Below are 8,955 nucleotides of genomic sequence, written 5' to 3'. Positions count from 1 at the left end.
GGGGCAGCTCCAGCCGGAGTCCTGTGGCAGAGGGGTGGGAAAGGAAGGGAACTGGGGGCTGGTGGTGGGCTGTGGGGCTCTGCACTCACTGCTGGGGCTGCAAGCACCCCTCTGGGGGAAGTGTCCCCCATCCCTTCCCCTGCAGGACGGTGCTGGCCCTCGCCCCCTTCTCCCTGCTGCTTTACCCCCGTGTGCTGGAGAGACGATGCACAGCGCGGTTCTGACACCCCCCACCCCAAAGGTGCCCCCACAGCGCAGCCTCCCTCGGCCTGTGTGGGGTGGAAGAAGCAGGAGGCAGCTCCGAGGAGGGCCTAGAGGAAGCCAGGGCGGGCTGCCCCAGCTCAGCCTCAGCCGCTCCCCCGAGCAAATCCTCCCCGGCCATGCCGCAAGCGCCTCGCCACGGGCAGTTTGAGCGCTTTATTGTCTGGCAGTCCTGCTACAGCCACCTGCTGTCCTCCGGGGGGGGGAGAGGCTGCTCCTGCCTGGCCCCAGCACGGCACCGCAGTGTCCCGGGGGGGCTGCCGGAGCCGCAGACGTCTCAGAAGTGGCACTTGAGGAATCCCGGCCGGGGCCGCTCGCGGCTCCTCCGCCCTGCGCAGGGAGCGGGCGCGTGGCCGGGCATGGCTGTGGTCCGGTCCCGCCGTCCTCGGGGGGCTGGCAGAGGGGGGTCACGGGGTCGCTGACATCTTGTAAAAAGGTGTTCCTAAATACCACCGAGTCCAGGGTGTGACCAGAGAGGCTCTTAGCTTTTTTTTTTTTTTTAAAAAAAAAAAGAAAGAAAAAAAAACTTTCTTCCCTTTTATGATACGGTTCAGATTTTGGCCAAAAATTGTTTTGCCCACCACTCCTCCAGGTCGATGGGAACAAAGTCTGAAAGAGAGGGGAGGGAGAGAGCATAGGAGGGCAGCTGGAGAAGGCAGCAGAGCACAGCGTGTTCCCACCAGTGTGCATTCCCTGTGGCTGGGAAAAACACCACGGAGATCCCCCCTCCCCGGAGCCCCCTCCCAGGCTGGGGCTATGGGGTCCCCAGGACAGGACCGGGGGCTCTCTACATGGCATCGGCCCCCCTTTGGTGGCTGGAGGAGGCACCGCTCTGAGACAAGGCAGCAGCGAGGCTGAGCCTCCAGCAGGGCCTGTGGGACCCCCCCACAACCCCAACCCTCACTCACATTTCAGGCTGGGGTCCGGGGTTTTCTCTACGTACTGCACGGGCCCGCGGGCGCTCTCCCCTCTCTGGCTGTCGTCCAGCTGCTGCTCGACCTCCTGCCAGGCTGGGGACAGAGGGCAGCGGGTGAGGCCCGGGCCCGCAGCCAGCACCCCACGGGGCCCCCCCAGAGCCCCCCGCACCTTCGTAGACGAAGCGGACGTTCTCCTCGTGGGCCGCCGTGTAGCACTCCTCGGGCCCTGCGGTGTGTGGCAGCAGCACCTGGGGCCGCTTGCCGTTCACTCTGTTGAAGACGAGTTTCGGGAGCGGGCTGCGGGGGCAAGGCGAGGATTGAGGAGGAGGAGGAGGAGGAGCTGGTGCTGGACGGGTGCCGCAGGAGCTCGTGGAAGCGATGCACACGCAGCCAGCCCCAGCCTCCAGCCTGGCCAACAGGGCTGCCAGGGGACAGCGGGGACACGGCCACGCGGCAGGGCCACCACGGCTCTGTGCCGTCCCCTCCCCATCGCCCCACAGCACGGAGGGGCAGGACGGACAGACAGACAGACAGGGTGGGCACCCAGGTCCAAAAGGCAGCGCTCAGCGATTCCTTCTCCCCCCTGCTCCAGCCTGGGCCTGAAGGTGCAAGAAGGCCGCGGGTGGCCCCGAGGCAGGTGGCAGTGCCCACGGGCAGGTCCCCGGGCCCAGCAGGGACATTTTGCTTTTCAGGTTTTGGCTGTGCCCCCGGTGAAGGCAGAAGGGTTGCTGCAGGGTGACGGCACGCTCGCTAGGCTGGGGGCACAGGGAAGCAGGCTGGGCACAAAAGTAACGGGGAAAAGTGTGCCAGGGTGCACGGCGTGCTGCTCACCCCCCCGCCGTGCAGGGAGGCACACACAGCCCCTCACAGCCATGCAGGGGACACGGGGGGGGACACACGAGTGTGTGGCACCAGGAACCCGCCAGCTGCTGCAGCTCTGCAAAGCCTGGAGTGCTTCAGGACAAACACCTCCACCACACGGCGAGGGGAAACCGAGGCACGGAGGCATTAAATGAGGGTAGCGCACAGCCACGTGCCCGGCCAGGCAGCCTTGGACTGCAAACCTTGGGAAGCGTTAAAACTGATGCAACAGGCGGCAAGGAAAGGTCACCCAGCACGAGAGGAGCTGGGAGGGTGAAGGGCACCACGGGTGGGGGAAAGCCCCAGGGGAACTGCGCCTGCAAGCACCGGAGGGGAGCTGACAGCAAAAGCAAGAGCTGCCCCCTCCCGCCCTGGCACAAAGGAAATTTGCTGCCCAAGAGGAATTGCTGAAACACGAGGAAAATGGAAGTGAGATGTTGTTTGGGCAGTGGGAAGTGCTCCGAGCACAGGCAAACATCTGAACTCGTGATGCCGAGCTCGCTGGAGCGGCCCCGCTCCTCCTGCTGCAGCAGCGGGGTGCCCAGCTCCAGCAGCACATCCACGGGGCACTGGGGGAACTGGGACAGAGGTCTGGGAACTGGGACCAGAGCGGGCTCCCCGCGACCTGGCACCCCTCCTGCCCGGAGCAGGACACTCGAACCCATCTGGAAACCCTGCGAAGGCAGCCAGACCCAAACTGAGGAGCTGGAGCGAGGCTCGGCAGCGTGCTGCACGCCAAGGTTCAGTATTTGGGCTGCCCTTGAGCAGCTCTGGGGCAGGACACGTTCGCAGCGGTCACGCTTCTCACGGGACAAAGTCTGAAAGGCCCCAGAGCACGTGGGGGGGGGGGGGGGGGGTTTGGAAAAAATACTTTGCAGAGCAGCAGAGCTGGAGCAGGCAGCCCCTGCCCGTGCCCCTGCAGCCTGCGGGAGCTGCCCCAAGGCATGGGGCAGGGGGAGGCTCCCCCAAAGCCCCGCAGCCCCAGCCCCAGCCCCACACAGCCCCAGGGCACCCAGCACGTTCGAGCACCTGCTGCGGGAAGCGGGGAGCGTGAGCAGGCGGCCTGCCCTGAGGAGGGAGAGCGGTTCAAGCAGTTAATTTATGAGATGACAGGCAAGAAAGCAAGCTGGAGGTGAAGCTTTTCTTAGGCATTTCTTGAAGATGGAGGAAAAGGGGAGAAAGCAGCATCGCCTCCTCCCGCTACAGCCAGCCCCGGGGCTCGCCCCAGCTCCCCAGCCCCACGCCTGCTGCAGCAGCAGTGCCCTCCTTCAGGGAGGTTATCTCCCCCCTCCAGCCGCTTAACCCCCTTCCCCCAGCCCCTGCTGAGAGCTGGGAGCCCATCCCAAAGGTTTTTTTCCCCTTCCTTGGGGAGGGAAAGGGACAGGTGGCGAGGGCAGGGAGCAGACCCGGGCTGCAGGAGCTGCCTTGCGCAGCCGGCAAAACGCAGGGAGCCGGGGGGAGCCCCTTGCTCGCAGAGCCTGGGGGGGCCGAGCACAGCCCGGGGGGGCCGAGCACAGCCCGGGGGGGCCGTAACCCACCGCAGCGGGGCCCTGCCGGGCTGCTGGAGGCGCAGCGGGCACCGATTGAGCCCCGCTCCCTGCCCGGCCCTCCCCGCCGCTTGCACAACTCCGCCGGGGCCGGCCGCGGGGGGCTCCCAGCTCCCTGCGGGGGGGAGCTCGCAGCCCGGCCCCCCCGGGCTTTGAGGGATCGACCTCGCACTTAGCGCTGCCCGGGGGGGCGGCGAGGCTCCGCGCCCCCTCCCCGCGGCGCTCAGCCCCAGCAGCCCCCCGGGGGGCAGCCCCCAACCGGGACCCCCCTCCCCGGCGCGCTCCGCTCCCCCCCTCACCCTCCACGCTCCCTCCCTTGCCGGGGGGCTCCGTGCCCCGTCCCGCCCCCCCCTCCCTCCCCGTGGCGTCCCGTCCCGGCGCCGCACGGCCGCGGTCACCTTTCCCCAAGGTCACGGCGCTCCGAGGGGCTCACCTGGCGGGGGGCCAGGCACCGGGCTGCAGCCGGCCCCGCGGCTCGCCCACCTTGCTCTCCACCGGCTGCTGTGTCGGACCTGCGGGCGGCAGCGGCCGTCAGAGCCGGGCGGCGAGGAGCCGGGGGGGCACCGGCACCGCCGCTCGGCCCCCCCCCCTTCCCTCCGCCTCCGCCTTTTCCGTTTGCTCCGTGTCCCCCCCCAACCTCCCCGGTCCCCGCTACCTGTGCGGCGCTGCGTGGCCAGCTTGCTGGGGCCGCGTGTCAGCGTGTACATCCTGCGGCCCCCCCCGACGGCACGGCCCGGCCCGGCCCGGCACGGCCCCGCCGCTCCTGCCGGCCGAGTGCGCTCGGCGCCCCCCCGGGGCCTTTAACCGGGACCGCCCCCTCCAAGGGGGCGGTTCGCAGAGCGCGGGGCCGTGGGGAGGGGGGGGGTTGGGGGGTGGCCGTGGGAGGTCGGGGCTCGGGGGGGTGGGGGGGGAGCTGCGAGGTGTCCCCCACGCGGGGAGCGGGGCGCGCGTGGGGCGCGTGGGGGCCGCGGTGGCCCCGGGCGCGTGGAGGGCGCAGGGCGCACGTGGAGCGCAGGGGCGGGGAGGGCGCAGGAGTCACTCGTGCGACACCCGGGGGACACCCGGGGGACACCCGGGGGACACGCGCGGGACCCCTGGGAGGACACATGGCAGGCGCAGGGGACAAGGAGGAGCGGCGGCTGGGACGCGCAGGGGACACGCAGGGGACAGCGCGAGGTGCCAGGGCACGGCCGAGCGCTGCGGCTGGCACCGCGTGTCCTGGGCCGCAGAGGTGCCACCACCCCCTGTCCCTCTGCATTTGGGGACAGTGAGGTGCCCTGGGTCTGGGTGGGGGCAGCACCTCGCTCCTGGCACTCTGTGCCCCCAAACCTGCACAGGGCTCGGGAACACCCCTGGGTGCTGCCCCAGCACTGAGCCCCGAGGTCCCCGAGCTGGGTAGGAGCAGTGTGCCCCCCAACACTCCACCCCATGGGGCCACCCCACAGCACAGGACGAGGGGCTGGGTGGCTGCGGCCCCGTCCCCGTGCCGAGGTGACCTTTGGACGGGGAAGGTGCACGAGGTCTGCGGGCCAGAACGCATGGGGGGAGGCGTGGGGCTGGGGGTGGCCCCCATGTCTGGGTGGTGTCACCTGCCCTGGGCAGCGTTGGGGGCTTTGGGGAGAGGCTGTGGGACAACACTCGGGGTGGTGAGGATGCCCCAGCCTTGCTGTGGGGCCTGCACAGCCCTCCCGTGCCACTTGTGCGGTGGGGATGAGCAGGGCCGGATCCTGCAGGGTGCTGGGCACCCCTGGGTGGCCCACGGGGGTGCAGCCAGCAGCCCCCCGGAGCTCCCCCAACCCCTCGGGGATACCTCACACAGCAGGCCCTGGTTAACGTGACTGTGACCCTGCAGCCCGGGGGGACCTCGGTGTTCCCATCCTGCCACCCGGGGGGGGGTCGTGCCTCAGTTTCCCCACCCGAGACAGCAGCAGATGGCCGAGGACACCTGTGTGCACGAGGCCTCCCCACGCTTTGCCACGCACAGGCCCGGAGCCCCGCAGCACCCCGGGCTTCGGCGGGGGCACCGCAGCCGTCGGGGGTCGTTGGGGGCCGTCGGGGGTCGCTGCAGGGGGGGGAAAACGGGGCCGGGATGGAGTCAAAAGGGACCGGGCTGGGTTTTGCAACCAGCGGCGCCGCTGGTGTAGTGGTATCATGCAAGATTCCCATTCTTGCGACCCGGGTTCGATTCCCGGGCGGCGCAGAATGTTTTTTTCCTTATCTTTTATTTTTCTTCAATCTCGACGAAATTCCCTTTTCACCTTTTAACGTAAAACCTCGGCCTTTTTTTTGCCACGTCCCGGGGCCGGGACGGCGGCGAGGGCGGCTGTCGTTTATTTTTTTATTTATTTTATTTTTTTATTTTTTTATTTTTTTTGGGGGGGTGGAGGAGGAAGGAGGGTGGCAGCAGCGGGGCGGGCTGGGAGCTGTAGTCCCGTGCCCTGCGACTACACTCCCCAGCGTGCCGTGCCTCCCCGAGCCTCCCCGAGCCGTGCCACCCCCAGCCCGCCCCGTCCAACCATGCTGGCGCCGGCGGCTGCGGAGCGCAACAAGGGCCCGATCCTGGCGGTGCTGCGGGACTACGCGGGGGGGCCGGGCCCCGTGCGGGTGCTGGAGGTGGGGGCGGGCTCGGGGCTTCACGCCGCGCACTGCGCCCGGGCGCTGCCGCACGCCCGCTGGCTGCCCTCCGACGTGGAGCCGCGGGCGCTGCGCAGGTGAGAGGAGAGGGGCTGGGGACGGCGGCTCCAGGCTGCCCGGGGGGGGCTGCAGCGGGAACCGAGCTGGGGCTGAACCCCCCCCCCCGGGGGTCTCCGGCTGGCAGCGTTTGCTTCTGGGTGGCTCCCGGGGGGGCCCGTGCGACGCCGAGGGGATGCGCGCCCCACTGCCCACCGGCACCGCCGGGAACCCCGACGGAGCCCCCAGCCCCCCGAGGAGCCCCCAGCACTCTTGAGGAGCCACCAGCCCCCCCGAGAAGCCACCAGCCCCCCCGACAGAGCCACAAGCCCCCCGACGGAGCCGCCAGCCCCCGGTTGTTCGCGCTGCGGGGCTGCCCCGATGCCCATTCCAGGCATTGCCGCGCCGCACGGGCTCGGTTTTCCAGCGAGGAAACCAAAATAAACGCGGGCTCTTAAAAGGAGAGGAATTCCCCAGCAGCAAATCACTCCCTGCAGAGGGGCAGAAATAACCGCCGGGGCCGGGGGGCTCAGCCCGCGTCCTTCCACCCGTCCCCTCGTCGGGAGCAGCCCCGAGCACTCGCTGCCCTGGTTAAAAATACTCCTTGGGCTGGGGCGGAGGTTTAGCGCAGGGCCAAACCGTCGTGGGGCACTCCCAGCCCTTCTCTGGCCACGTCCAGGCTGATTTTCAGAGCCAGGGTGGAGGGGTTGTGCTGCTTGCCCTGAGCCCTTTGGGGACGGGGCTGGAAGAAGCAGTGCTGGGACCCGGGAGCGGTGTCTAGAGGGTTTCTCTGGGATTTTTCAGTGTGTTCTTAAAGCAGCTCCCTGGATGTGAGCGGAGGCAAGGCTCATGCAGTGCCCCCTCATCCCGCAGCCCCTGAAGCACCAGAGCCAAGCTCGTGCCCCCCTCCGCTGCTGGGATGCGAGCACAGCCTTATTACGAGACATCAGAGACTCCACCTGGGAGCCCCACGGGGCGGGTGGGCTTCGGGTGCTGGTGCGGGGCGGCGCTGGGGCTGACGGGGGGGTTGTGCCCGCAGCATCGCTGCCTACGCAGAGGCCATGCAGGTGCCCAACATGCTGCCGCCCATCTACCTGGACGTCTCGCAGGGCTGGGAGACCTGGGGGGGCAGCCAACCCGCCACCCTCGACCTCGTCGTCAGCATCAACATGATGCACATCTCGGAGCTGCGCTGCACGGAGGTGAGCGGTGCCCCTGGGGGCGTGGGGGGCTCGGGTGCAGCTCCCTGTATTTATTGGGGGGCTCGGGGTGAAGGCTGCAGTGCCCGGGGTTGGGAAATCAGCTGTGGGGTGTCCCTGACCCAGCTCCTGCTTCTTTCTTTCCCCAGGGGCTGTTCAAGGGGGCCGGGGTGCTGCTGAAGCCCGGAGGAGTGCTCTTCACCTACGGGGTGGGTGCTGCTCCAAGGGCCGGGTGGGAGCACGGCAATGGGGTCAGGGGTGGCCCTGGGGATGCTGGAGCTCCTGCTGGGGGGCAGAGGGGGGATTCCCTGGGCTGGGAAAAGGGGGGCTCAAGTTAAGGGGGGATCGATCTTCTGGGGAGTGCTGTGAGCTCGGGATGGGGCTGCTTTGGCCATTCGCCCCCAGCACTGCAGGGGTGCTGTCTGCTGGGTGTAAGCATCACCCCAAAACACTCTGCAGAGGAGCAGAGCAGAGGCTGGGAGCCCTGCGGTGGGTGACAGCGTCTGTGGCTCCTTCCAGGGCCGTGTCCCTTCTTGCTTGGCCTCTGCGGGACAGGGACAGGGACTGGGGGTTCCAGCAGGGAGCCGTGGCTCGAGCCCACAGCTCCGGCTTTGTGTCCCGGCAGCCGTACGCTGTGGATGGCCAGATCAGTCCCCAGAGCAACGTGGAGTTTGACCGCAGCCTGAGGCAGAGGTAGGAGGGGGAAGCCAGGGGCTGGGGGTCCGAGCAGCCTGCCTGGGGCTGCCCCCGCTGCCCACCCTGCTGGCACTGCCCACCGCGTGCCCACCCTCCGAGTGGGATCCCTCGGGGAAAGACCTAAAGCAGGGGCTCCTCGGGGCACCCCTGGGAGATGGGGTCATTTTGGGGGTGAGGTGTCTGCCTGCCCGTCCGCCTGGCTCACCGGTGCCTCCCCTCCCGGCAGCAACCCCGCCTGGGGCCTTCGGGACACGGCGCTGCTGCGGCAGCTGGCTGAGGCCAACGGGATGCGCCTGGAGAGGATGGTAGGTGCTGAGTCCCTGGGGGGGACGGTCCCCGTGATGGTGGCCCCCCCCCGACCCCAGCTCTGTGCTTGCAGGTGGACATGCCGGCCAACAACAAGAGCCTCATCTTCCGCAAGCTGTAACCCGCTGCGCCCTGCAGGCACCTCCCAGTGCTTCGCAAGGGACTGGGCATGGCAACGAGGGCGCAGCGCCACGGCTTGCCCCGGCCAGAGGTCTCGGCTCCATCTCCTCTGGCTCCTCCATGGGACTCCCTGGGTGGCACAATCTGGGAGGGGGCGCAGGGGGCAGCTCTCTCCCGGTGCCGGTTTCCGTGTCTCCGGGCAGGCACCGTGCCGAGCTGTGGGACCCCATTCCCCACATGGGACCACGCTGCTGCCCCCAATAAAGTCTGGGGGGGCTGCGCCCCAGCAGCAGCTTCCCAAGAGCTCCAGCCCAGCCGCCACGCACTGTCCCTGTTCCAGAGACACATTTGGGGTGGGGGCTCTCCCTCCATCACCGC

The 8,955-nt window shown here is 68.8% G+C and overlaps 1 protein-coding gene, 1 long non-coding RNA gene and 1 other non-coding gene across 3 annotated transcripts; 2 read left to right on the top strand and 1 right to left on the bottom strand.

Annotated features, from left to right (window-relative positions):
* Positions 1 to 402: 402 nt before the first annotated feature.
* On the bottom strand, positions 403 to 4,401 carry MCRIP2 (MAPK regulated corepressor interacting protein 2). The gene is made up of 5 exons (XR_003500651.3): positions 4,242 to 4,401; positions 4,020 to 4,098; positions 1,348 to 1,475; positions 1,170 to 1,271; positions 403 to 870 (listed from the first exon to the last, which is right to left on the bottom strand). It is a non-coding gene; the product is annotated as an MAPK regulated corepressor interacting protein 2 (long non-coding RNA).
* A 1,314-nt stretch (positions 4,402 to 5,715) lies between these two features.
* TRNAG-CCC (transfer RNA glycine (anticodon CCC)) lies at positions 5,716 to 5,786 on the top strand. The gene has a single exon. It is a non-coding gene; the product is annotated as a tRNA-Gly (tRNA).
* A 273-nt stretch (positions 5,787 to 6,059) lies between these two features.
* On the top strand, positions 6,060 to 8,886 carry METTL26 (methyltransferase like 26). Its single transcript, XM_027468958.3, has 6 exons — positions 6,060 to 6,297; positions 7,296 to 7,458; positions 7,605 to 7,664; positions 8,081 to 8,148; positions 8,378 to 8,456; positions 8,531 to 8,886. Exons 1-6 carry the CDS (start codon positions 6,104 to 6,106, stop codon positions 8,576 to 8,578), a joined length of 612 nt encoding a protein of 203 aa, XP_027324759.2. The 5' UTR covers positions 6,060 to 6,103; the 3' UTR covers positions 8,579 to 8,886.
* The last annotated feature ends 69 nt before the right edge of the window (positions 8,887 to 8,955 follow it).

Source organism: Anas platyrhynchos, chromosome 15 (genome assembly GCF_047663525.1).
Source record: "Anas platyrhynchos isolate ZD024472 breed Pekin duck chromosome 15, IASCAAS_PekinDuck_T2T, whole genome shotgun sequence".
Lineage (NCBI taxonomy): Eukaryota > Metazoa > Chordata > Aves > Anseriformes > Anatidae > Anas > Anas platyrhynchos.
Note: the sequence above shows the minus strand (reverse complement) of the source record. Positions and strands in the feature narration are given on the sequence as shown.